This window comes from Neolamprologus multifasciatus, chromosome 17, assembly GCF_963576455.1.
Source record: "Neolamprologus multifasciatus chromosome 17, fNeoMul1.2, whole genome shotgun sequence".
Taxonomy (NCBI): domain Eukaryota; kingdom Metazoa; phylum Chordata; class Actinopteri; order Cichliformes; family Cichlidae; genus Neolamprologus; species Neolamprologus multifasciatus.
In genome coordinates, this window is record NC_140455.1 from 18,669,989 (window position 1) to 18,697,916 (window position 27,928).

Sequence of the window (27,928 nt, forward strand, 5' to 3'; positions counted from 1 at the left end):
AACATAAAATGACTCTGATAATGCCAATACTGCCTGTAGGCTTGCCACCCAGATAGACATTAGAAACAGTACTTAAGCTTTCTGTCTTCATCTTTCTAATGGCTGAACAAAAACATCTTTTTTTAAAACATTTTGAATGGGTGGATACTTGTTTAAGAGGAATGAGCTAACTTTTATCCATAGTAAGAGCTTTTTTCAATACAAAAAATTAAATAAAAATCCCTTAACATTTGTCACAAGCTAACATAATTGAATTTTAAGTTTTAAATATAGAAGCAGTTATGCTCCTGTATAAGACCTTGCATGTAGTTATATGTACTGTTTATGTGGTGATTTATTCGTGCATTTATTCCAGAGGGTTTAATATAATATTATGGAAATGCTTTTAATTTTAAGTCTGATGAGACACTTGACTGTTTTAAAAAGTGGAGACTGAAATGAACCGATGACTGTCAAAGTAAGATGTTCCAATCGTGTGAGTTTAAAAGCTGGTGGGGTTCCACGGTTTATTTAACACAGTTTGCAAATACCATTCAGAGTACATTCATCTTAATTATTGATTTTGTGTAAAACATTACAGTGTGGCTGTAGCATAGTGGCACTACGGGAATCCCCCACATGCACCTGCACACATTGTTTCTTTGTTCTGAACCACAGACCACACCCTATCAGCACAATAATCAACTGTATGTGTAAATAACCACCTGCAGTGTCTGAAGAAATGTATCCTCTTTAAGAGTTTTAAAGTCTCTAAAGAACTGAACACTGTAATCATCTGATAGATCTTGAGCCAAATGCATGAAGAGAAAAAGACAAATTTAGCTGGTTGGCCTTTAAAGCACCACACTTTCTTTGTCATCATGCAAACAAAGTAAAATTAGCTGTGGGCTCAAAGTCTAACGAGCTGCTACATAAATGCAGACGCTCACACTGCAGTCATGCTTCCTGCGATGTTGATGCTCAGTTATGAAGAGCCCACCGTTTCTTCTAAGCCACAACATTTCTGGTAAATGTTATAATGCAGCAATGATATCATACTTTTACTTTTACTTTCATTCACCTCTCACACTACATGACATTGGCTCAAAGCCTGTGGGAAGGCTTTGTCAGGGGCAGATCTCCAGTCAAAGGTCGCTGAACTCTATAAAACAGTGCTGATAAGATTCACTGAGACGCAGCTGCATCTACACAAACTGGACCGAGCTCAGAAACACAAAGGAAAGGTGAGTACGTATTAACTGTGGAACATTTTTGTGTGTGAGTACGCGCATGTGTGTGTGTGTCGGTTACTTTGATTCACTGCAAAGCCGAGTTAGCTCTACCAGGGTTAACCTTTTAAGCCCCAAGCCTAACTGATCTCCTGCTTTTTGCCCCCGTATCAGGGGGCGTTGGGGCTTAAGAGGTTAAAAGGTTTAATAAGGATGACAGTGAATCGTGCAGCTGTGATCAGAGAGTTACAAACACTAATCATGGATTCATGGCATGAATTTAAATAAATTCTGCTAATTCTGGTCAAATATCCAACTGTATTTAGGCCAGAATTTAGGTATTTAGGTACTTCTCTATGGTCTTAAATCTGGGATCTCGGCCATGCTTCACTGCAAATTCACTAAATGTTGTCCTTGGTGTGAGCTTCGCCTCCTCCATCATCCTCCTGAACTCATCTTTGGCCTGCATCAGCTTGTTCTTCTTCTCCTTCCTTTCCTCCTCTGCTCATGTCTTCACATATTGATCAAATACCTGTTTCCTTTCTTTGGGGTTCAGTAGTAGGTAACGTGGATCATAAACAATCTTGTGGAGTTCTTTGTCCCAAGTTGAGAATGCAGACACCCCTCTCTCCAACAACATATCTTTGAACTGGGTCATCCTGGCCTCTAGTGGCACTATAGCTCTTTCTCTAGCTGCTCGGAGCTCTGCCTCCATGGCTGCTTCCTTCTCAGAGTCTGCCTCTTTCGTGTCCTCCTTCTTCCTCTTTTTGGCTTTGGTTGGCTCCTCATCTTGATTCTCTTCAGCAGCAATGGATAGTTAAACAAAAAAATTTCTGGCCTAAATACAGAAACAAAAAAGGCAAAAAGTTAAACACTATATTAATGCGAGTGTATGTCTGTATTTGAGCCTGTCTGTATCTTTTGGACTGTGTGTGGATTAAGTCATCAAGGAGGTATGCTGTGTAATCATCCCAAAACGGAAAAAGAACAGTTCGAGGAAACTGTGAAAAGCCCAAAACTGCCCTGACATTCATGCCCATGATGAGTGGATGTAAACGTCTGACCACAAATATATGCACATATTCCCATATTGGCGGTTAAAACACCAAATTCTGGGAATTTATTTTCTTAAGAAACTGTGCTCATCCCTCCAGAAATACTTGGAGAATAAATGCCAACAAGCACTAAACCTGTTCTTGCAGCACATGATCATCCAGCATGTGGTCTAAGATGCTTTATGTTGGGGTTTCCTTTAATTTATCCATCTTATACACATTGCTTTTTACTTTAATTTAGTTTTCTTGTGAAAAACTCTGTTACCAACTTAAACTTTGAACTTTTGAATGAACTTTCATATTTGTTGCTTTCACATTTGATGTGGTTGAGCTTCCTTTTACTGTCAGTTTTGTCTTGTTGACAAAAGTTTGGTACTCTACACTCTTTGCTCATCGGTAAAGTCCCTGCTGCCATATTCCTCCATTCTTATGTGGGGCTTTCAAAAATATTAGTTTTTTATACATACAATATAATCAGGAGCAGTTCTAGTCTGCTGTGTGAGGATGGGCAGCTAGAAATTGTAGGTGTGTAACTTGAGCAAGGCAAAAGACAGTGGTTAGAGCAGCTGACAGATAACTAGGTGGTTTGGTCTGAGTCCCTGTTCAGATGCAGATGATTTTTTTTTACATGATAGGAAAATGACTGAGAACTCATTTGTTTCTGTCCACAAACTGAAGGACTGCAGTCAATGCAGGAATCAGCACATTTGTAAAGGTAACAAAGGAGACAGTTAATATATAAAGGAAGAAGAAAAAAAAACTTCAAGTCAGAGACAAAAGTTAAAAAAACAAAAACAGGGGAAAAGCCACCTTTTCATTCTTAGTGACCTTAGAGAGGATGCAGTCAAAGCCAGATGTAAATAAACACTGAAAATGGTTCATATTTACCAAAACACATTATGATGACTTCTAACCACGGATCATTTTTTGTTTAACTTCACAAATCTCAAAAAACTCAAAAACTTCATGTGCAGTGAAAGGTCTGCAAATATTTGTGACATTCTTTGCAGTTGAAAATCATTCATCACACATCACAAACACAAATCATCACACTCACAGATCACATCACACATGCACAGACACAGTGCCAGCACTGTGGATCACAAGACTTGTGTAGGCTTGTAATTATAGAAGTTAATGTTTTCAATGGAACAAGTGTGTCAGGGGTGATTTGTGAATGAAGGATAGCAGGCAGGGTGAAGGGGTTGGTTCACATGTAGATGGAAAAGAAAACCAAAAGCAGCATGTTCACTCAAGTGTGGTCAGTTTCACTTTGGGGTTGTTTTTAATACAACAACAAAGTGTTAGATTTCAGAAATGCTAATATTATGAAGCTTTTCTTATAATCAGGTGTTTTCACAGTGTGGTACTTCTAACTTTACTAAATTCAGAACCGGTTTTCAGTTTGTGTCACTATGTCTTCTTGTTAGTCTGGGCAACAGTAGCTCTCCGCTGAAATCTGTTTGCTGACCTGCTAAGGTCGCAGTTTATTCTGTATTTGTTTTGGGGAAAAGCACATTAGTTGTTTACAGTTCATTTCTGCTATCTGCTGCTACGATAAAGTTGTGTGTTTTTCCTTGATTCAAAATGAAACCAAGATGCAGTTGTTTAATTTTCTGTTTTCTGTAATTTTCTGTTTTAATCTCTCTTTTTGAATCATCTCTGATAGATTACACTACTGATCTTCTGCTTGGATGAAAACCCACTGAGATGGAGGAGCTTGAGCAGACAGCAGAAAAGAAAGGAGGAAAAAGAAACCGTAGACTTTGTAGAAAAAGAAGAAAGTGTAAAATCTCCCGTTTGTGTTGCTGTTGCTGTGCCACAGACGGTACTGTGTCATTTACTGTGATCTCTCTGTTACTGTACACACTGGTGTTCTGCTGCTAGCTGATTTTGTAGTTGATTAATTCATCTTTTAAATAGCACACTCGTTCTGCTTGTAAAACACAAATGCCTTAATTAGGCAGGGACCCTGTATAACTAGCTGCAGACTGTGCCTGTAGCATTTCTGTAATGAGTGTGTTTTTTTAGGTAAACTAGCTTAACCGTTAGCAAACTAACAATGTGCTTCTGGCTCTGCAGCTGTTTCACCAACACTACACAGCCCTGCTCAGTGGTGCATATTATAAATGTGACTGTTTTGTAGTTGTAGATGGCAGGTTTAATGTTCCACATTGTTCAAAATAAACTGTCAGCTAAGCTCTTTAGTCAGTGCAGGCCGAAGAAGCCTACTCCTTGTTAGCAATGCCTGAGCCAGTCTTTCCAAGCAGCGAGGAACCCATGCCCTTGGAGACCATGCCCTTGGAGACCATGATAAGGAAGCATAATTCATTCTTACTCTCAAATTGATTTTCCCACTTTGGAATAAACCCACTGAGAAAAAAACTCAAACATAAACTAGAGACTCCAGCAGCCACCATTAAAGACATTTTATGGTGAAGAGCCAGCATTGCTAAATACTGACTGTAACATTCATCTGTTTTAATTAATTATTAGATACAACTCAAACTGTTAATGTAGCACACTTAACGTTTTAATCACTCTTTACAGTCGTAGAAACTGAACATTGAACAGTGATAACGAAATCGCAAGTAAGTGATAAATCATCTGACCTACATTTATATAAAGTCGTTCACTTCATTTATTTTATCTGCTTGATGGAGCCCATTATGGGTTTCCCTCATGAGGACCCAACAGGGCAAAACTGCTGTGGACCCTGTGTCTGCACAACCACTTGGGCCCCATATTCCATGGGATAAATGTGGATTTGTCACACCTACAGCTCTACAATACACCCACATCTCCCCACTGTGGGCCTGCACTGGCATGTTTGCTGGATCAGCTTATTTCCCTGACTTCCTGTTAAATCCAGATTTGAATGTACAATACTTCATCTTATCTGAAATACCTCATAGTACCATGTTATCCCAATAGCACAGTTGAGCAGGCTTGCTCACTTCTTCACAATGCAGATCATTTACTTCAGTCTGAGCTCTTGCATTTTGTCTTTTCTCCCTATGCACTTCTTTTTTCTTCTTTCTCACCTTTCTAGCTGGTTGCATTGATTGCTGCCCGTCAGTTTCTGCCAGAGGTCTACTCGTTTCAAAAGGGCGTTCTTCCTTCCCACTGTCGCTAGCGCTGCTCATAGGGGACTGCGTAGTGTAATGTGCTTTAAGGCGACTGTTGTTACTTAAAAGTAACAAACTGAAACATTCAGGACTTAAATGTAGTAATCAAACCTGACATTATGTATAAGTTGTGTTTTTTTTTCCATAGATGAGTTGGATGAAAGTGAAACGACAACAAAGGTAAATATATATATATATATATATATATATGTATATATATAGATATATAGATAGAATTCTCACATTTAATCGTACAGCTGTCACACATATTCATTTTCTAAGAGTTACATTTCAAGATATACAATACAAGCATGTCCATAAGATACATTTTGCTTAAATCTACAAAAAACAATGACATGCAATTGTTGTTACCCACAATGCCCAGTTCCTTTGCAGATTGATTAACCTCTGCCTGTCTTTACTTGCCACAAACCCTAAAATGCTCTGCTCATGTTGCTGACCTGTCAACCAAATTAGCTGCAAATGTCCTTCCGGCTGTTTGTCTTTAGTACCTACTAAAGTGCTTACTTTCTGAAACATGTTGCTGCCATCAAATTCAAAATAATCCTGTATTTTTAGTGAAATACTAAAATGCCTCAGTTTAAACATCAGTTATTTTTTGTGTGGTCTATTAGGAATAAAATATCAGTTTATGGGATTTGCAAATAATTGCATTTCTGTGTATATCCTTACAGTCAAACACTTCAACATTTGCATTTGTCTTGAATGCCTTTTTTGTTTTTGCCTTTGTTTTGAACAAAGATCAATTTTATCTCAGATCTAACCTGTTATTTATTACCTGTTTTCTCAGCCTTTATTGAATAAAACTGGTGAAGCTCAGCACCTAGAGCTGAACATTACAAGCACAGGAAGTGAAACTGAAAACGCATCTGCACCATCTTCCACCAATAACAGAGGTAATCTGATCACGACAGACTGACCGCGCATTTTAAAATATATTTTTTGGAGTTGTTCGTTGGACATTGGAGTTTAAACATGATGAAGAATTATTAATCTTATTAAACACAAAAGTGTGCAGAGGAGAGAAGCTCTGAAGGACAGGAGTCCAGCTTGGTCCAATCTGTGTTTCTACAGATATCAAATGTGTAATCTCTACTTACTGTTCCTTCAGTACTTTTAAGTGTTTTTGTTGGCTGATCTTGGACAATTCTCAGTACATATTTCAAGCTCTGATCTCTAAAAATGCATGTCCCAAAACAGCTCGTACATGCAGCAGAAAAATGGAAAAAATGTCTCCCTCTGTCATGATAATGAAGAGACATGAAGCTCAGCACAGAGACATATGTGTAAACATTAATTAAAGTTATATTTCTGTATGAAATTCGATGTTTTTACACTACACTTTACACCAAAGCAACAGCAACAACAAAGTCAAATATTTTTGGCAAGCAGCAAAATAATTTACCTCAGAGTCAGCATACTAGTTACTGCCTTCCACACATTGTTATCAGTGTGGTCAGAAAATCTTCTCAGTTTGTTGAACCAATATAAAACTCAGTACTGAGTATTGATCCATGTTCAGTCACTAAGATGGCGTACAATCCCATTTACCATGGACAATATGCAAGTAACATGAAGAAAGAACAGTTGCCTTGACTGCACAATCATCTTTTCTATGTCCTCTTGCAGTAGAAGAAAAAGTGGAGATCACATGTGAAGTCAGAGGAAAGGTAATGTTTTACACTTTAATGTTTGTTCATCATTAAAGGACAACATCTGTGTTCTGAACATAATGACAATTTCTATTCGATTCAGTTTTATTTATATAGAGCCAAATCACATGTACAGTTTGAATCTCAGACACCGCAGCCAGCAAATAAAGTCATACAAGTGACTTCTTTACTTAGACTGAGCCACAAGCCAAAAATGAAGATCAGTCAGAGAAAAGAGAAGACACCGCAACAGGAGGAGGAGAATCTGAAACCTGGACTCCATCACAACCTTTAAACATTGAGAAGGGTGAGTGAGTGATATGTTTTTTATTGATTAGCATTCAAATATCTCAGTGAAGACAGAACAAAGATTTACCACAAAGCAAGAAAGCATGAGACAAGGCTAATCAAAAGGTATTGGCTGAAGCATTTGCTTATTACGCCAACCCTTTTAACAAAAGATCTTTTAGCATGCAGCTCCTGTACACAGGGCTCGAAGCAAATAATAAAATTCAATTCAATTCAATTCAATTTCATTTATATAGCGCCAAATCACAACAAATGTCGCCTCAAGGCGCTTCATAGATACAGAGAAAAGCCCAACAATCATATGACCCCCTATGAGCAAGCACTTTGGCGACAGTGGGAAGGAAAAACTCCCTTTTAACAGGAAGAAACCTCCGGCAGAACCAGGCTCAGGGAGGGTAACAATGAAAACTTTACTTCTACAGTAACATGCATTGAGGGAAATAACTATTTGATGCTTTGCTCATTTGCAAAGAAATAAACAGTCTTACAAATCCAACAGATTCAACAGTTCAGATTCAAAAGTGTCTAAACGTCATTCAAAATGAGCAATATCGTGTAAAAGCTGTCAGTGTGCACAATAACTGAGCTGGTTCACTTCTAACTTTGATAAATCAGACACTGACCTTCTTCCAAAACATGGTTTATTAGCAAATACCCAAAAATGTCACTTCCCTTTGTCCTGAAAAGTGACCATGTCTTCAGCACCACCAATCAGAAGATGTAAATCAGATCATGTGACATTTAAACAGGCAATTTATTAGTTTGTTCACACAGTTATAATTTTGTTTGCTAACTTTATGTGCTATTTTGTATCTTAACAACAGTAGTCTTTTGATACATCATATTATTTTACATTACCCATATGTGTGTCGTTATTTATTTTAGTCACAGTGTAGTTAGTGAAGCATAACTTCTGTTAATGGATTATTGCTCATTCTGTTACTGTTTAGCGTTTGGCTCCAATCCTTCAGTTGGATGGATTGAAAGTAAAGAGGTCACCTTTGACAGGGGCAGCATCTCGATTAATACATCAATGTATAAATACAACTAAGATTCTTTATATTTAACTGAAGGAGATTCATTTCTTCAAAATAACATATTTTGACCCTTGATTAAGCATTTCTTCAATGTTCGATCCTTTAACCTGCCTGTTGTTAGCTTACCCTGCAGGAGAGGAGTCAGAGAAGAGCGCAGCTGAAACAGAGGTAAACATGAAGTCTTTGTATCGTCCCTGTTCACTGTCATAGCAAAATGAACACCAAACTGCTCCTCTAAGTCTACTTATAGCAGTCTACTCTGATGAAAAGAAAGTACACTGTCATTTCTTTGTTTTACAAATATAATAAAATCATCTGTTCCTTACCAGGTTCTGAAACACAACCTCAGGTGCACAACAAAACATGACAGATTACACAATGTCATCACTTATTTAACAGGGGGGTAAAAAAGCCAAACTGCAGTAGCAGTGTGTTAAAAACTAAGTACACCATCATCATCCACTGTGACCAAGTTTTGGCAATGTGCAGATCTGGAGCAGTGTGAGAAATGTGTGTTAATACAATCTTCCAAGGAGTGGATATAAAGGTCGGACGTAAAATGCTCAGAGAAACTGCGAAAAGCATGAGAGCTCCTGACTCTACATGCCCCAGTTAGCATACTAAATGTTAACCTTCATGTCAGTAGAAAAGGACTGAACAAATACAGGTTCTTTGGTAGGTCTGCAGGAGAAAGTCTCTATTCTCTCTCTAAAAAAAAGTTTAGATTTGCAAAGCTTCATATGAACAAACCACAAAATTTATCTGGAACAATGCACTTTGGACAGATGAGAACAGAGTAGAGATGTTTGCCCATAATGCATAAAACCAAACTCAGCATATCACCGCAAACACCCCATACCAACTGTGGTTGAGACGTGATGATTTTGCATCCACAGAAAACCTTACAGTCACTGAGTCATCCAGGAAGTCTGTATACTAAAGAAGTCAAAAGATATTTTGAAGTAAATGTCACACAGCAAATCTACAACAGAAAGGCAACAAATGTGTTGAAATTGTCCAGTGAAAGACCAGACCTAAACCAAACTGATATTCTGTGGTGGGAGTTTAAGAGAGCTGCGCAAAAATAAACGACCACAAATCTCAAAGAATTGAAGCAACGATGTGAAAGAGTGATCACTTCAAGTTATTGCTGCTAAAAGTGGTTCTGCAGTTTACTTAATCCTGGGGTGGACCGGTTTCTCATATGTAGTTTTTCACAAATGGCTTAATTTTGGTTCAGTCTTTGTTGAATACTGACAGGGAGCAACAAGTTACGATACATGTGTGAGATGTTTATCAATATGTTTTATTCTCTAATGCTTAAAAAATTATTTGTGAAGAAAGTAATTTCTAGCCATAACAGCTGAGGTTAAATAACAATAATATGATGAGATAAATTAAGTTTTCAGTTATTGAGTGGTTAACACTGTCATTTGAGAGCGAGAAGGACATTGATTTCACAAAAAATCAAGAGCTTGTCATCCTTTTGTTATAAAGGTCGGTGGCTCTACCTGCATGCTAAGTTAAAATATCTGTTTTTTAGAGCTACACTATGAATGAAGACATACAGTCAAAGAGTAATGACACTGCAGCACCAGCAGAAAACTCTATAATCAAGATTCAAGCGACATCTGAAGCCAATAAGAAGGGTAAGATTTTTTATTTGAACTCTGATCATACACAATAGCAAAACATATACATATCTCACACACACACACACACACATATCTATATATATATCTATATATATCTATATATATATATAGATATATATATAGATATATATATCTATATATATATATATATTAGGGGTGCAACGATACACAAAATTCACGGTTCGGTTCGATACTTTGGTGTCACGGTTCGATATTTTTTCGATACAAAAAAAAATGTTCATGCCTTTTATTAATTTGTCATTTATTAAATTTTCACGGCACATTCTGCACCACATCTCTGTGCGTTCATCATTTGTTTGAAGCCAGCTCACCTCCTGCAACCACTTTTCCGAGAATACGAGCTTCTTTTGTGGTTCGGACTCCTTCTGACATTTCTTTGGAGGTGGAGGAACATCACAATAATTGCTTAAAGGAGCTTCTTCGACATCTTTAAGAGTTCTAAACAAATGTCTGTCCTCCTCCTGAAAATCTTATGGACGCAAACACGCGTTGCAACTTCTCATCTTGTGCGGGTTTTTATTTTGACAGCGAATGCGCACCTGCGGACCACTTATGTGCAGCCCTGGTTATTTAGCTCGTCATATTGCAGCCACAGAAATTCTTTTGTCCATGAAACCATAAAGCTGCACTTTCTTTTTGCCTTATAGTCTGATTTGTCATAACTTTTCCGTTTTGTCACTTCTTCACCCTGACCTGTCTTATTTGGCTCAGCAGAACTAAAATATATATCCTGCTGCTTTTACACACGCACTAACATAACGCTCAGCGATTCTCTGCGCGATCAACCTCTCACATGTTTAAGCTGCGGGAGATTTCACTTGTCATGTTTGCATAGTAAGCTAACGATTGATAAGACGATGTCAGAGGAATTGGTGCGCAAATTATCATCACTCACCAATCAGTACTGTCGCTCTCTATACACAGTTAACGCGATTGCAAAGTGAAAGCAAAAAACAAGCGCAAATTCAAACGCGATTTCAGTATGTCACATATTGACAGTGGCCGATGCCAATGACATAATTACCCAGCTACATTTCCGAAAGAATGCAAAAGCATTGACATATATTTTTCCTTCCTACGATAGGCCGACGGGCAGGGCAGAGATAGATTTTGGTAGCCCGACTGGAAAAAAGCCCCAGGACGTCGGGCTAGCGATTTTGCGAGCCCTGTATCTGATTGAGGAATCACTCATCTTTGGAAAAGAGAGTTTATTATGGAGAAATGTCTCTTTCCAAAATAAAAGCTATACTATACGCTTCTTCTGGGCTATATTCTCAGCAGCATATTAAACATATCAGGTCCCCATAAGGAGAATCATGTGCTAACGGCTGTCTAAATGACTCGGGTAAAGTTTGTAGCATGCGTGCTTGTTTTTGTCTGCTTCCACTTGTCTTTGCACTAGGATGATGTCGGAGTAAATGTGCAGTCATATTGGTTGTGTTCCCACTAGTGCTGTCAGCGTTAATCTGAAATGACGTTAACGTCACAACACGGCAAATCTCCGTTAACGAGCTACCGCGGATCGCCTCATGAGTGGGGCTGGAAGACGTCAACACATTAACAAGCTAACTGCGCTAACACACTAGTTCCCACCAATTGAGCATTGCTGGCACATCCAACATACTGATTTACTTTTGTCCATGACACGCTTACCTTCAGGGTCATATGTCACATGAAAACCAAAATAGTTCCAAACGCCAGATCTGAATGAGGGTGGGGGAGGTTCAATTTGCCATGTTGCAACTAGCCTAGCTTCTGTCTCGCTAGCTTGCCCTGCGCTCAGTGAATCTGCTTTCGACTACTCCGCCTAGGCTGCACTGTCGAGCGCAGATCCACTGAGCGCTCAACACAGACAGCATCGTCAGAAGGAAAGTTGATAAAATAAATTAAAAATGTTGTATTGTTCGATACATATGCATACCGAACCGAAAGCACTGTATCGAACGGTTCGATATCGATACGAGTATTGTTGCACCCCTAATATATATATATATATATATATATATATATATATATATATATATATATATATATATGTGTGTGTGTGTGTGTGTGTGTGTGTGTGTGTGTGTGTGTATAAAGAAATGTGCTGATTCCAACTTACTTGGTTCTGCTTCATTGATATCCCGCAGAAACGTCAGATAATGACGCGAGTGAAAATGAAGAGGAGGTAGGAGAATAAACATTTCTATTAAATGATTAAAAAGAATATTATGTTTGTTCTTTGTGACAAGATATTTTAATTTCATTCTCACAGAAGAAGTCATGCCATCGACAATTTGAGACACTGCTCAGCAGACTTCATCTTCAAGACAAACTCCAACTCAAGTTTTCAGTAGAAGATTTTTTTTCAAATATGCCCACCTATAACACTGCACCACATCACATCTGAGAAAGATCTAGCTCAGATGTTTCTCTACAGACTGATGATGTTAGACTACAGGGCCAGATGTATTCTTGTAAGACCAGACAGTCTTGAGATGGCCTATTTAAATCCCACAGTGTCTGAAATCACTGAGACGGATGACGGTGATTTGGAGGCTTTATTGAGAACAAGCGTAGACACACATGAGAAAGAACAGACTCCTCTGCATCCAATGGATGTTCAGATGGCAGTATATCACTGCTCAGACAGCTTCCTTAAACAGATCATAACTGCAAAGCTCGCTCAGTGTCAGTATGCCTTACGTTTGCTTGTTCCTGACCCAGTATCAAAGGAGATTGTGTGTCCTTTGTGGACATTCAGACAAATAACAAAAAGCTGGAAGGTAACTCAAATCAAACCTGACTCACAAATTGTCACCATGAAGAACATCCCAGTCTACAAAGCTCAGACACCCTTGGTGTCATTTTTCTGCCTGGGTTCTTTGTCAGTGTCTAAATCTCAGCTGATGAACACTTTGCTCAACGATCGTCACAGCACCTTCTTCCACAGAAACTGCTTAGGAAGCACCAAGTCTCGCCATCTGATGGATGGTGTGGCAGAGATTGCCTGGTACTGTCCTGCTGGAAAACCCAATGATGCCTTCAATGACTGCATTGCCTTTTGTAATCTTCATGGTGACGCGCTGTCACTTCAAGAACAGCGTGAAATATTGATTGAAAAATCCTCCATCAATATTTTTCTTGTTGAAACTCTGCAGAAAAACAAAGAAAGTACTTCTTTCATAGCAACTCTTTTTAAGTCCAAGAAGTCGCTCATTTGTGTCACTGTTGATGACTGCTGTGATGTTAAGACAAAAAATGGAAAATACATTATCGGGCTCAAAGATAAAAACCAAGCGGATGTATCTGAACAGCTGAAAAAGATCATTAGAGAAGTTTTATCTTCTCCAGATGGTTCCAACTTGAAGCCATTTTTCCATCTTGAAACCATGGCTGAGCTCTCTGGAACCAGAGTGGATGAAAGTGACCCAGCCTGTCAAAGAGGGAAATCTGCTGCTTTGCAAATAATGGATCTGCTCACAAAAGACAACATGGATGTCTCAAAGATCAAAGATGAATTTCTTGCTGTTCAAGGGCAGCTCTGGTGTGACTGGTGCAAAATACACAAACAGCTGTTTCATCTTAGAGGAGAAATTGAAAAGGAGAAAAGTCAAAAGCAACAAGAACTGATGAGAATCCGTCAGAAACAATGTGCTGCTTCCTGCAGTAAACTGATGGAGCTGTTCATTGGAAGCCTCTCATCATTGCCACCAATAGACAAAGAATATTTCCTAAAATGGACTCAGATCTTAATAGATGCGCTCTCCACAAATTATCTTTCTTTGATTCTCAGAAGTTACAATACAACATGGTCTGAGGTCTTGGTTTTGAAAAACAAACACGACAAATCAGATTTGCTATCGAGAAAACAGGCTGAGCTCGAAGGCATCTCCAAAAAACTGCAGTCTGCATCTTTTGGCTTGGAGCACATCTTCAGGGAAATGGGACAGATCTATGAAGCCCATAGAGAAATACAGCAGGAGAGAAACAACACTGACTGGTCTAAATATCCTGAGCTGGCTGCACAGTTGATGATATTAGGATATCCAATGGAGCTGATGGATGGAGATGCAGGTCACGTGCCTTTAACGTGGATCTCCAGTCTTTTAGAGGAAGTCATCAAGAAACTGGGTGACCAAAGAGTTTTTGTCTTGTCAGTTTTAGGCCTACAAAGCAGTGGAAAATCAACAATGCTGAACACCTTGTTTGGTTTGCAGTTTGCAGTAAGTGCTGGCAGGTGCACCAAAGGTGCCTTTATGCAACTGCTCAAAGTATCAGAGGAGATGCAGAAAGACTTTCAGACCGACTATGTTCTAGTGGTGGACACTGAAGGACTGTGTGCTCTTGAGTTGGAAGGTAATGCCACTCCTCACCATGACAATGAACTGGCAACATTTGTTGTTGGTCTGGGAAACTTGACATTGATCAACATCTTTGGAGAGAATCCATCTGAGATGCAGGACATTCTGCAGATTGTTGTTCAGGCTTTCATGAGGATGAAGAAAGTTCAGCTTTCTCCCAGTTGTGTGTTTGTTCACCAGAATGTTACAGATGTGGCAGCAGCAGAGAAAAACATGGATGGAAAGAGACGCCTTCAGGAAAAACTGGACCAGATGACCAAGCTAGCAGCTGAAGAAGAGGTTTGCGATGCAGAGTGCTTCAGTGATGTCATTAAATTTGATGTGCAAAAAGATGTGAAATACTGTGCCCAGCTATGGGAGGGCAGTCCACCCATGGCTCCTCCAAATCCAGGTTACAGTGAGAGCATCCAAGAACTAAAGAACGTCATCCTGTCTAAAGCTTCAAAGTCTGCTGGAATCACACTCTCTCAGTTCAAGACCAAAGTTGAGGACCTGTGGAATGCCCTTCTGAATGAAAGCTTTGTTTTCAGTTTTAAAAACACACTTGAAATTGCAGTATACAGAAAACTTGAGGTTCAGTATGGGAACTGGACCTGGGCCCTTAGAAGCAAGATGTTGACCACTGAAGAACAGCTTCATAACAGAATTGAAAATGGAGATCTTGACAAAGTTGAGAAGACGTATCTTTTGGAGGAAACAAGCAAAACATTTAAAGAAATTAGGAAAGCGATAAAAACATACTTTGAGAGTGACAAGGATAAAGAAATGTTGACTCAGTGGAGAGGACGATTTGAAATCAAAATCAGTGAGTTTTATGATGAGCAGGTGAGCAGATTAAAAACAAAACTTGATGGAGTTATCCTCCAGAAGAAAGCATGTAAACAGTTGGATGATGATAAGACAGGCTTTGAGAACAAGCTGCTACAGAAGAGCAAAGAGCTCGCTCAGCAACTGAAGGATAAAGTCAGAGATGAAGAAGAGCTTAACAAACAGTTCAACTCTGTTTGGAGCGGCTGGATTACTGAATTAACAGCAGATACTAAAACAGTTGTAGACGTCAACTTGGAAGAAGATTATTGTACTATTCTTCAAGAACTCGGTTTTGAACTGGCTTTTGTAGATGAATCAAAAAGACGTGGGAGATACAAGAAAATATCTGAGATTGGTGATTATTCAGACTACCTAAAGACAAGTGGACCAAAATTTCTGGGGACTGTGGTAGATCTTTACAAAAAATATGCTTTCAGCAGTTCTTTCTCATTTAAAGAACAACAACAAATCAGATCGCTCATTGAAAAAGCTGAAAACGAGTCCCTTGGTGCACTGAAAAGTAAACCTGTAGTAACAAGAGGCTACACACCAACTTACTTGCATGAACTTGCCAAACATGTGAAAGACAAAGTCGAGAAATTTGTGTCAGAAAGGAAATTTGCTTTGAAGAAGGATTTCACAGTTGATCTCTTGCTGTATGTGTTCGACAGAGGAGAGACTTGGCTTCTCGAGTCCCATAAAAAATTCAAAATGAGGAATGATCCACTCACATATTTAGAAAGCAAAGAAGCACAGTTTTCCACAGTTTTTAGAAGCTTTTGCAAAGGAAACTCCTCTGCTGTTGTCCTTGGAGAACTGATCTGTGAAAAGCTGAAAGCTTCCACTGTTGAGGCTCTCTACAACAGGACTGCCATTGATCTGGCTGACCAGATGAAGTGCAATTTCCCAGCATTCAGTGGCAACACTCTGGACTTGGAGAAACATATACTGAAGTCCCTCGCTGAGAAAGAAGTCTTTGATGATTTCATCACCTACATCAAGAACCCAAGGAGACATACAAAAGCTTTTATCACAGCAGCGGTAGAGAAATACATCTTCAAAGATCACAAGGATGAAGCTGTGAATTTACTTGAGAAAAACGTTCTTGACATCAACTCACTTGTTAGTCAAGCTTTATTTACTGCAACACATAAAGTCCAAACTCAGGGAGGCGAGGCAGACAGGTGGCTGACGGAGTTTTCCAGTGCGCTAAATGATAAGCTTACTCTGGATCCCATTTGTTCTCAAAACTTCAGTGACATAAATGATTTTAACTTTCTGAAGGGAGAGATAGAGAAAGGATTTGCTGCCATCATTGTGCAGATGAGCACCATGTCACTGGAAAACTTGAAGGAATCCAGACTGAAGCCTGATGAAATCCTCACAGATCAGCTGTGTAAGCGTTGCTGGGTAAAGTGTCCATTCTGTTCCGCTGTTTGTATCAACACTATTGAAGATCACAGTCCCGATGACCACAGCGTCCCTTTCCATCGACCTAATGGGATCCAAGGATGGCACTACAAAGGCACAGTGGAGTTGTGCATCACTTTCTGCACAACAAACGTTTCGAGCGAAGGCAGGTTTTACCCTCATCATGATTCAGAGGAAAGCATTCCTTATAAACAATACAGAACTGCTGGCTCCAAGTATGCCACATGGAGAATCACCCCCGATGGGTCGAGACTATCGTACTGGAAATGGTTTGTGTGCCGATTTCAAAACACACTGGAAGAGCACTACAACCTAAAATTCCAGGGCAGAGGAGAGATTCCTGATGACTGGAAAAAAATCTCTAAAGAGGAAGCCATTAAAAGCCTTGATGAAATGTACTGCTAACTCAAACAAACTGAAGCCCTAGGCTAAATTATCTTTTCTGAATTAACCACTGAAAACTTTTTTTTTAGGATTAATCAAGATTCTTACAACTAACCGGTGACAGTTGGTCAGGGGGTTTGCAGCATAAACAAACGTTTGGCAGCCACATAAAGAAAATCACCCGCATTTAATAACTGTACACAGACCTTGTGTGTGTGTGTGTGTGTGTGTGTGTGTGTGTGTGTGTGTGTGTGAAATCAAGTCATTTAGTTTGAGTAATATGTACAGATTTATCAGATATGTTGTCACAAATTATGTAACATTTAAAGGATGAAGAATGTAAAACTTTCTACACAAATAGTTTGAAACTATTGCCACTGAAAACCATATCAGATCCACAACATTGTTTTATTTACATTTTTTAGTTTTAGATTCTATGTTTATGCTAAAGAACATTGTCACATATAAGATTTAGGATGGTGTTGTCTAGCTTATGCTAGAATCATATAAAACAGTTATTATATCCTCACTGTATGTAGTTAGTTAGACTTTTGTTTTATGCTGACAGTTTTCATATACATACAATTTTTTTATTTGAAATTGTTTTGGACTTTTTAAATGTGATATGAATAAATGGCATGTACATTATCTAAAAATGCTTAAAAAATAAACACTCTAAATTTTCTAAAAATATTTTTTTTGAGTCTGACTCACAGTCTGAACTCTGTGAATTTATATGCACAGAAGTGAGTATTTCAAAACTCCTATCAAGCCAAGTTTAATTAAAAGAGTAGTACTTAATAAAGTATGTTTATGCAAAAAATACATTTTCCAACTGATAACAATGAAAATACGTTTTAAAATTTGTGAAAGTGTTTATGTGTTACACATAAGAAATAGCATAACTAACTTGCATAATCAGCTAACATTATGCCTAAAATACCCTAAAATTCATATGTTTGCCTCTGATAAAAAGTTAAGCGTAAAGTTACACAGCCCAACAGGGTTAGATCCACTTCAAAGGAAGGAGCTAACAGAGGCTAACAGCAGCACCCCATACCAGTTGGTGGCGATAATCCACCATTTCCATGTTTGCCAGCCACCAATAAAACGCACAAGAAGAAGAAAGACGCCGACTGCGCTGCGGCTCCTCCCGTCAGTCACTCTGCTTCTCCGCCCCGGAGGCATGGTTTCGCGGCAAAATTAAGCCTCGTTGACGCAGTTAGACCGCAGCAGAGTCTCGTGAACAGGTGAGACTTAAAAAGTTTTATTTGTGCAAATCTATTTTTTTCCTGCAGCTGACTGTTGCACTTTCTGCTACCTTTGCATTAACATTGGCTTCCATAGCTAATCGGTGTCTTTATCGCCAAGCCTTAGAAACTCCTGAAGACCTGTCACGAGGTCCATGGAGAAGTTATCCTCATGCGTACAGGCTTATCTAATCATCCGAAGAAAAATATGCCCGCATCTGAATTACGTGTACGGATTTTAATACTCCTCTTTCAAGACGCCATCTTTGTTTTGGTTCTGAAGCATTGGCGTAGTTTTGTGAAAATAATAAAAATAGTCTCTGTGAATATACTTGATCCCGTATTGTTAGAAGAGTATTTGAGGATTAAAAACGCTGCTACGTGTTTGGATACGTCTTTCTGAGTTGTTCAAACATGGCATAGAATTTCAAAATAAACGGTTAGATGAGGGACTGAGGATGCTGTGAGTCTGTGGAAGCCTGTTAGTATGGAGGGCCAAACTCAGGAATAAATAAATAACGAAAATAAAGAACCGAAATATCATTGAAGAAACACATTACTCATTATTATTATTATTATTATTATTATTATTGTTGTTGTTACTTTTTCAGACTTATGGTCTAATTTTGCATGAATATCTTTGGTGATGGTTGGGACATCTTTAAAAGGTTACAGGTTAGAGTATAAAACTCATAACAAGCTTCTGTGCAGGTAAAGTTAATTTTGGTGTTATTTAATCAGGTACAAACACATTGCATGTTTTGTATGTACTCAGTAGAGCCATGCCGTCCAATGTGGAGATCAAAGCCAAAGTGAGCGACCTGACACAGTTTGCCCAGAAGGCGGCTGAGCTCTGCCAATCGGAGGGGACGATCATCAGGCAGCATGACACTTTCTTCAGCTGCAGCCAAGGACGGCTGAAGCTGCGAGACTTCATGGTACAGAGAACAACCGATGAGGTTTAGAGAAGTTTAAAATACAAAAAATTTAATTTTTGTTTATTTTTGCTCCTTAGAACGGGTCAGGTCAGCTGATCTTCTACGAGCGTCCGGACACCGATGGACCCAAACTGTCTCGTTACTCCATCACCCCCATCAGTAACCCACAGAGCCTCCAGGTAAAGCAGCAACATATGTAACTGTTAATGAAATTAGGTAGCGTAGGCCATGCCCCCAAACCAGAAACATAACTTAAATCAAGATTTCTCTGTGAATGTGGATTTTTTTTTTTTTTTTTTTTTTTTTTTTTTTTAAATTTACACTCGGACCGACGGCCGCCTCAGGTCTCTTCTCCTCCTGCCTCCCCTTTCTCTCATCCACCTGCTGGCCTCCACCTCTTGCTAATTTTATTGAATCTGAGGAAGCACCGCCATAGCCACCACCAAACAACTGAGTTATTTTTACACACCGACCAGCATCTGGCCAATCCACCACCTCTCATTGTTGATACCGTTACAAAGGAAAAAAAGTCACCGGGCCACCGAGCAAATGCCCAGTATGCCAGACAGCCAGTCCAGCTATGGTCGTGCCATCAGTTAACCCTTCACGCGTGCCTAGGGTTGCCAACCCCTGCAGTAGACCAATAAAATTGATAAGTAGTATATATATATGGTATATATTTTTACTGGTTGTTAAGAGATGTCGTAATGTTGTTTGTGCACTGTTCTGTAAAAAAACCATAAGCAACGTAATTTGTGTGTTACTGTTACGTACGTATACTTAAAGGTAGCCGTGTTACAGGCGCTGTTCGAGGGGAAAAAAGCATTTGCAGTATGTGTTTTTGTATTTTACCATAACGTTTATGTTACCTTATGGATTAAATTAAACGTTAAAAATCCTCACGTGTAATATTTCTGTGTAAATATCTCATATTACAAGTGAAACGCATACGGCTTAAAATCCAGTGCGGCCTGTACAAGTAGAAAATTGATTTTCTTTCTAAAATTAGAGCATGCGGCTTACGGTAATAATTGTTTTTGATAGTACAGCCAAGTGTAGAATGAGAGGGTGTAGGGCTGTAGAGGGAGGTTAAAGTTGGGGCTCCAGATGAAGCTAGGCATACAGCAAAGAAAGAGATGGCAAAGGCTCATACTGAGACTGAGGAAGAAGTAAATTGGCTAAGCAGACAAATCAAGGTGATAAGGATGTGCAGCAGGCTAGAGTGATTAAGGATAGAGATGACAACCACTAAAAAAAGAGTTGCTTAGATGAAAGGAGTACTTTGAGCAGCTAACATGAAGTTTGTGTTTGGAGTTTTACAGTGAGTTTGGGGACGGGGACAATAACAAGCTGTTGAAAGACAGCTAGAGTTACTGAGGTAGTTAAGAAGGCTATTTAGAGCAGTGGTGGGAACTCCAGGCAGATGTCTTGCAGGTTTTCGATCTCACCCTGGGTCAACACACCTGAATCAAACGATTAGTTCAGTACCAGGCCTCTGGAGAACTTCAAGACATGTTGTGAAGGTAATTTAGCCCCTTAAATCAGCTGTCCAGAGTGTGTGCTGCAACCCCTGGTGGGCTTTGAAGGTACCACATATGAGAAGCTTTATAATCAGTATGTTTAAAAACAAAAACGTTTAATTTTCAGATCTTTAATTTATTTTTGACACTGAGCTGAAAATTCAGCATCTTGTGTATTTGGATCTTTAAGTATATCTCAGTGGCAGTAATCTTAATAACAGTAAATATGTTTGTGCAGGTTGTCCTTTCAGAAGCCCTCGGGGTCAAAGGTGAAGTAAAGAAGGAGCGGCGGCTGTTTCTGATTGGTCAGACCAGAGTTCACCTGGACACGGTAGAAGGACTGGGCCACTACATGGAGCTGGAGGTCAGCAAACCTGTCACCTTTACCTCAAGCTATTGATCAGTGAATGATCAGAAAACCCGCTGAATATCTGCTAATATCAGAAACTTAAACTGTGTAAAATGTTGTGCAAAAAGCTTAAAAGCTTCGATTTCACCAACAAAATATGCTTAAAGATGACACGCTGTGACTTTAAATGCGGTTCCTGTTGGTTAATGTCAACACGTCAGTTATCCTCTCACATAATGAAGATGAAAAGAAATAAAAGCCTGATGGTAGTGTAGTTAAGTGTGCACACTTGTATATGTATTTAAAAGTCAAAAACTAAATTCTGCTAAAACTTAGAACTTCCCAACTCTGTCGCTTTTTTCATGGACTTGGGTTGAATTTATAGAAAAATCTGAACACCGATGCAAACAGTTCGTTTGATAAGTGAGTCTCACCTGCTGGTGAGATTTGGTTAGGCAGGAGAACTGAGGAGCACCGGCTGGATCAGACCATTTCCAGCAGTGTCTGAACATATTTTAAACCCATTGTTGCTTCAGGGGGACAGAGTTCATGATCGTCAGCATTTCTGACATCGTGTTAGATTTATTATAGCTGTCAGATCTCAATCTGAAGGGCTCTGAGAGAACAGAAAGTTCTCAGTGAGTTGGTTGTGAGTTCTGTGCAGAAATGGATCCAGAGCTCTGTAGGTGTAAACCTGCCCACTGAATAATCTGTTGTGTGTTTGTTCAGGTGGTGATGCGACCAGAGCAGACTGTGGAAGAGGGACAGCAGGTGGGGTTTAAACAGTTTATCTACCAACAGATGCAGCCCACAGTCTCACACTGTCTTTGGAAAAGACACATTTTTGTCTCCCTTTATTTAAATATTTATTTAATTTTAGGTTGCTGAGGATCTGATGGAGAAGCTTGGAGTTTCTAAGGAGAGTCTGGTGACCGGAGCGTACATGGACCTGTTGCTGAAGGAACACAAAGAGACATAAAACAAACACACACCTGAGTTCCAGCTGCAGTGGTGTGATTGTGGTAGACTGTGATCTGTTGGTTTCTGTGAAATGATTCATTAAAATTCATAATGTTTTGTATGAAATCCTTTTTTTAAACTACGATTTATGTTTTTGTTTTCTAAATAAACGGGCTCCTGTTCAAACAGAGCTGGGTAATGAGTGATCAGAGCAACGTCCACCTGCTGATGTCATCAATCACAAACCAATGGGTTTGGATCTGAGTCTAAAGGGGAACAGTGCGCTAAATGTTAGATAAAATGCTTAGAAAAAGTGCTGGTATGAATGGGTGTGAACTAGTGAATTGTACAAAGTGCTCAGAGTAAAAAAACAAAACAAACCAAAAAAAACGCTATATACGAACCAGTCTGTTTACCATTTTACATTTAGTTTAAAGCTTTAGTTACTCATAGTTCTGTATATTGAGATTATTATGGAAAGTAAATGCTAAAAAAAAATCTGTATATAATAATCAAATTTGGCTTTTGTGTTGGAGAAAACAATATACAACAGTGGTCAGAAATTTACATCCAGTCATGGGCGTGAATGTCAGGAGAATTTGGGTTTTTTAATGATTTCTTTGAATTCTTCTTTTTCTATGGGGGAATGATATGTAGAGCATACATCTTTAATGACTTTTAAAAACAAGATTTCTTCAATCCACATAGGCTCAAATATATACATATGCTGTCATTAATATTTAGTTAAATGTCCCTTGACTAGACACTTCTGGTAACATCAACAAGCTTCTGGAATAATTCAGACTAGATATTTGACCACCCAGGCAGAACTGGTAGTTAATTTACATTGGCTAGGTTCCTCGCATTCTCCTGGCTTTTAAGTATAGTTGACTATAGTCTTTGTTATTGTAAGGTTTTTACTTTATAATAAAAATGCACCTTGAGGCAGTTGTGATTTGATGCTAGATAAATAAAATTAAGTTGAATTCAGCATATTTTCAACAAGGTTTTGGGAAGCCCATTCTAGAAGCTTAATGTTAGCCAGCTTTATCCAATCCAGAACCAATTTTGATATGTATTTGTCCTGTTAGAACACCCGTCTGTGTCCAAGTTTCAAGCATCTAGTTCTTAATTTAATTTAATTTAGTCCTCCTCCATTATTCCACACACTTCGTGCAATGTACCAGCCCAGAGCATGATGCTACCACCACAGTTGGTGCAGTGTTCTATACAGTGCAAGTTTCAGTGAGTCTCAACGGTGTTGATTTTAGAGCAGAGACTTCTTTCTTGGTATGCACCATCTCAGTCCATGGTGGTGTAAAACTGGCTTCATTGTGGACCATGCTGCTGGTGTTCCAGCACTTTGCAGTTTATAACAGGCTTTAGCCTTGGTGTTTCCTGGGTCGTTCCTGAACATCCTAACCAGTTTCCTCTCATCTGAGGGTGAGAGTTTGGGTCTTCTTCTAGACCTTGGTAAAGTTACACATTTTAATAATTTGTACTTGCATTCAGTTGTTTGAACTGATGATCTTAGAATCTGCTGCTGTTCAGAAATGGTTCCAAGAGATCTTCCAATTTAAGTAAATCTAGAATTCTTGTTTTTACATGATGAGTTCCTTGAACTTTTTAATTGATCTGAGTATTGATCAGTCCAGTGAGTGCTGTCAAACAAGTCATTTTTATGCTGTAAAGAGAACCTACCATTTGCAGTTAATCATGATCACTGATCAGAAGTTAATAGTCCTTGGACCCGTCAAGTTAAAAGACATTGCAAAACCTTCAATATCACTTATAAACAAATTTTTGAGTGTATGTATATATTTGAACCCATGTGGATTAGAGATCATTCAAAATAAATTCAAACTTGTGCACTCGGGTCTTGTTTTTTTATAGTCATTATTGATGCATGCTGCACAGTCATTCGACCATCGAAAAAGAACAGTTCCAAGTATTCACATTGATGCCAATGATGAAACCATGGCCAAACAGTATAAGGTGGAATTCACTGTGATACATGGTGTAGGTTTTTTAACCCGATGCAGATGACACTGTTTTATGGCTGCTGCTCAATTTTATTTTATTTTAATCAAAACTGAGTTGAAAAAACCTTTTAAGTGCTCACTTTAAAGCTTTACCCTCAATTGCAGAACACCTGGAAACACCTCGTATAGCACATGTTAACAAGGTGCTTAATCTCCCATCCATGTGCTGTTGCCATGGTAGCGAGCCGATCTGCCTCTTATTTAAATGTAAATCCCCAAAACACAGATATTCAGCTCTGTGGGAAACTATTTTTTTCCTCTTTCCTCCTTTTAATCCAGCATGGCTGGAAAATCTCCTGAAAGGTGAGGAGGAAGAAGAATCAGGAATTTCAGGAGGTTTTTAATCGGCCACAGGCCTTATAACTCAGATCACATATCAACCTTTAACCTGCGTGTATTTCCTTTAGTTAGACATCAGGAAATGAAGGTTTGTTTTCTGCTCTGTGCAGTTTTACCTCGGAGCCAAACATGCTGCAGTCCACCAGAGAGCGCTGTGGTTCTTTAACAGGCTCAGCGGCCTGCGGACCTGCAGTTTAAGAGGTTTTCTTCAAGCCTGCAAACTTTGCTCAAAGCAATATTAAAGACGTTTTAATGGGAAACTGGAGCTAGTTTTGTGGTACTGAAGAATGACCCACAAAGAGCATCAAGGACTAGCACAGATTAATGGACAATACAACTTTATTTATCCAGAAGTTTGGAAATTCTTTTGTTACAGCAGTCATGTTCATTCCGTTTTGCTTTTGTCCTCATCTCCCTGGAGAAAAAAACCCAAACAGCTTCAGTGTATGTTGTCTGGAGGCTCCCAGCTGATGAGGTTCGGGACCCTAATTGTCATCAGCTAATTTTTCACTGAAGCTGAAATCTTTTTAACTCATGCAGTGGCGTCTTCACCTCAAGTCTCACCACAGGGCGTGAATTTCTGTATAATCACTTCCCTTTGCATTAGAAGGGCACTGTGATGCACCAATAGCAACTTTTTCTCTCTGTGATTGGAAGATAAAGAACAAGTTCTGCACACAGATCTGCAGCATAACCACGGACAACAGGGGGGAAAGGGGAAGGTCACGGAGAAGGTTTGTGGATGGAGAGGGTTGGTGTGACAGTGTGGAGGATGCTCAGGATGGGATGGGATGATCCACTGAGGCAGCCCCTGAAGTTAGTAGCCCAAGAAACAAGAAGAAGAACCACAGTCGGTATAAAACATGGACAATGTGAACATGATGTCACCTGTTGATTTGTGAAGTCCTCTTCTGAAGCCTTGAGTGTTTTCAACGTCTCCATCTTGATTGTTTGGTATTAGTCCTTTCTTTTCTTTGAATGGGCTCACAAACTCATCAGGAAGGTATTTAGAGAGGTTTTCCCGCACATAGGACCACAAGACCTTTTGCAGCCACAAGTGTGGCCCCCTGGTGGCCATTACAAAGAATACAAGTCTAAAACAAGAGCATAATTAATTATTTCTTTTGGCTCTTAAATGTACAAACAGTATTTAAACTTATCTGTTCATGTTTTCTGATTTTGAAATACTTCAGATTTTCTTCTGCCAGTTACTGTGAACACACCGTTGTCGGTGTGCCTTGGATCCACACTGTTTCCTCACTGGTCAAAACAACTGTTTATTGTTTGTTTATCACAGCTGATGTCTTCTGCCACATCTTCTGTCGCTCCCTGCCCTTAACTTTAGGTAGCACGTCTGTCCATTACACAGAAATCAACATGTCTCCATGTTAAATGATTGGAAAGTGCATATAAAGATATTTATTCTGGTTTTTCCCCCAAACATGGAACACTTCAAAACATTTTTGTCCAGGTCAATCGTTTACGCCCAAGTTTAGCTTTCAGAGGAGGCCTGTGGTGACGTGTTAAACTCCTCAGGGTGGCGCTCTGTGAGTGGTGCATACATATAGTATGGCTGAGTGATGGGTGAGAGGTTTACATGTGAAGAAGGGGAAGGAGTCATGTGATTGTGGGCCACGTGCACTCTGATTGGTCGAGTCTCTTGAAATTCAAGTAAAAAGTGTGTGATTTATTTATTGTTTTTCCCACATCCATCTTTAAATGGGGCTCATCATCATCATCATCATTGGATGCCAGTGATGATGCTCAGATGCTGAATTCTCCCCCCCCCCCCAACCAGGTTTCATCGTTGCCATGGTGATGGGGCCGCTCCTCCACGCCCACACTGCTTACCCCCTCTCTCTCTCTCTCTGCTCTCTCATGCTCACAGCGAGCGAGCGAGGGAGAAAAGACACGGAAAAAAGAAAGAGAGCGAGAGAGAGGTGTGTTTTCTAACCCACGCATTGGAGTGGGAGACAACGTGCACACACACACGTGCACACACACACACACACACACACACACACTTGCGTCCACAGTGTGTCATGCTAGCAGTGTGTGGGCTGAGCCGACCAGCCTTCCACTCATCCTGCTTCTCTCCCTCTCTCTCCCTCTTCTTCTCCTCTCTCTTTTTGTCTCCAGATACTCCTCTTCTTCTTCTTCTTCCTCCTCTTCTTTTCTCCTCATCTTCCATCCTCTCCCATCCTCTCCTCCTCCTCTGTGTTTCTCTCTCCATCTTTTCTTTTCAGTTTATCATCATGGAGAACGAGTCGGCAATCTTCTGGGTGAGTCTCTCTCTGCAGCGCTCTATGTGTGTGTGTGTGTCTGTGTGTGTATGTTAAAGATTTGTTTGGATGATGTTTCAGCAATATGTTTGCAAGTGTGTGTGTAGGTGTGTGAATCGGTAATTTGTAACTTTAAAAGTCGTGATTCCTTTTATTCACACTTAACCATTTTTACCTCTTCTTATCATATGTTTCCTTTCCTTCCCTCATCCCTCCTTCCCATCTCTTTCCTTTCCCTAACTGTCTTTCATCTCCTCCTTTCCTTTCCTTTCCTTTCTATGTCTTGGTCTTTTTTCATACTTTTTTATTAGTTTCCTTTGCCAATCTGTCCCCTTCCTCTTTTCTTTATCCCCGTGTCTCTGTTTTTCATTTCACCTCTTCTGTACCTTACCTTGTCTGTTCCTTCCTTAATTTTTATTCTGCATTCTTCCTTTTTTCCTCTTGATTCCTTTACTCTTCTTACGTCCTTCTCTGTCTATCTTTTAATTCCTTTATGTCTGCATACCTCCTTCCCCTTCTCTTCTCCTCTCCTCTGCTTTCCTTTCCTTTCCTCTCTTGTCCTACCTTTTTATTTCCTGTTTCTATTTCCTCCAGCATCACTTTACTGTCCTTTGAGTATGTGTGTATTATGTAAGCGCAGCTGCCAATGTGTAGGCTGTAGTCTCAGACCGACCACCTAAACACATGATCCCCTCCAGCCCATCCCACTAAAAAAAGAGTAAGAAAAAAACCCACTTAAAACAGGAACAGGAAGTGAATCTTCTTCTAAAGCACTGACTCTCTTTGACATCTTGTTGCTGTCACAGCTAGGTGGTTAAAAGCTGTTGTGAAAGAAATTTATATCACAAATTAATGCAAAAAGAAAGTGTAATTAAAAAAATCATAGAGGCTGATTTTTTTCTGGAAAGCTTTGGAAAAACTCCATTCTTAAATGCCAGATCGTAGTTTTGAATGAATGGTATGAATGGCGTTCTTCACTCATCAAACAAGACAAGACATCTGACATCTTATAATTAATCCGATTTGCAGTTTGTGGAAGCTGGCTTGTGACCTCTTAGGCCAGATTTTTAAAAATCATACCTTTCCTCTGATATTGATTACATTTGCACATCGTAGAGACAATGTTAGAATCAATTCAAAGACAGTTTCGCTAAGACTAGCTACTGGCAGCTAACCACAGCTAACAAAAAT

General features: G+C 39.4%; 4 protein-coding genes across 14 annotated transcripts in view; all 4 read left to right on the top strand.

Moving 5' to 3' along the window:
• The first annotated feature begins 305 nt into the window (after positions 1-305).
• On the top strand, positions 306-12,453 carry LOC146499274 (uncharacterized). Its single transcript, XM_085137205.1, has 9 exons — positions 306-1,223; positions 3,933-4,091; positions 5,540-5,571; positions 6,203-6,308; positions 7,042-7,082; positions 7,260-7,371; positions 8,544-8,578; positions 9,954-10,059; positions 12,219-12,453. The coding sequence occupies exons 2-9, from the start codon at positions 3,974-3,976 to the stop codon at positions 12,266-12,268; spliced, it is 600 nt and encodes a 199-aa protein (XP_084993331.1). The 5' UTR covers positions 306-1,223; positions 3,933-3,973; the 3' UTR covers positions 12,269-12,453.
• On the top strand, positions 10,192-18,042 carry LOC146499275 (interferon-induced very large GTPase 1-like). The gene is made up of 2 exons (XM_085137183.1): positions 10,192-12,256; positions 12,344-18,042. The coding sequence occupies exon 2, from the start codon at positions 12,495-12,497 to the stop codon at positions 17,076-17,078; it is 4,584 nt and encodes a 1,527-aa protein (XP_084993309.1). The 5' UTR covers positions 10,192-12,256; positions 12,344-12,494; the 3' UTR covers positions 17,079-18,042.
• Positions 18,043-18,172: 130 nt separating this feature from the next.
• LOC146499276 (uncharacterized) lies at positions 18,173-22,432 on the top strand. Of its 4 annotated transcripts, none has more exons than XM_085137208.1 (7): positions 18,203-18,307; positions 18,919-18,982; positions 19,086-19,245; positions 19,323-19,424; positions 21,004-21,129; positions 21,844-21,885; positions 21,995-22,432. In XM_085137208.1, the coding sequence occupies exons 2-7, from the start codon at positions 18,954-18,956 to the stop codon at positions 22,091-22,093; spliced, it is 558 nt and encodes a 185-aa protein (XP_084993334.1). In that variant the 5' UTR covers positions 18,203-18,307; positions 18,919-18,953; the 3' UTR covers positions 22,094-22,432. The 4 variants fall into 4 exon arrangements, with proteins under 4 accessions (XP_084993335.1, XP_084993336.1, XP_084993334.1 ...); XM_085137206.1 differs by having other exon boundaries at positions 18,205-18,307; positions 19,083-19,245; XM_085137209.1 differs by lacking the exon at positions 18,919-18,982 and having other exon boundaries at positions 18,173-18,307; positions 19,083-19,245.
• A 4,013-nt stretch (positions 22,433-26,445) lies between these two features.
• The window catches only part of shank3b (SH3 and multiple ankyrin repeat domains 3b), a 60,581-nt gene continuing 59,098 nt past the window's right edge, over positions 26,446-27,928 (top strand). For 6 of the 8 annotated variants that reach the window (XM_085137175.1, XM_085137178.1, XM_085137176.1 and 3 more), the window contains exon 1: positions 26,446-26,737. The gene's annotated coding sequence lies outside the window, so the exon portion shown is untranslated. The remainder of the gene's footprint in view (positions 26,738-27,928) is intronic. The other 2 variants (XM_085137177.1, XM_085137179.1) reach the window with 1 other exon arrangement.

Excerpts from the sequence above, each read along its gene's own strand:
- LOC146499276 (XM_085137206.1), top strand. The coding sequence starts at position 18,954 with ATGGTTGGGACATCTTTAAAAGGTTACAG. Across the intron at positions 19,246-19,322 it reads TGAAGCTGCGAGACTTCATG|AACGGGTCAGGTCAGCTGAT; the intron begins GTACAGAGAACA and ends TTTGCTCCTTAG. Across the intron at positions 19,425-21,003 it reads GTAACCCACAGAGCCTCCAG|GTTGTCCTTTCAGAAGCCCT; the intron begins GTAAAGCAGCAA and ends ATGTTTGTGCAG.
- LOC146499274 (XM_085137205.1), top strand. The coding sequence starts at position 3,974 with ATGGAGGAGCTTGAGCAGACAGCAGAAAAGAAAGGAGGAAAAAGAAAC. Across the intron at positions 4,092-5,539 it reads CTGTTGCTGTGCCACAGACG|ATGAGTTGGATGAAAGTGAA; the intron begins GTACTGTGTCAT and ends TTTTTTCCATAG. Across the intron at positions 6,309-7,041 it reads ATCTTCCACCAATAACAGAG|TAGAAGAAAAAGTGGAGATC; the intron begins GTAATCTGATCA and ends GTCCTCTTGCAG.
- LOC146499275 (XM_085137183.1), top strand. The coding sequence starts at position 12,495 with ATGTTTCTCTACAGACTGATGATGTTAGACTACAGGGCCAGATGTATT.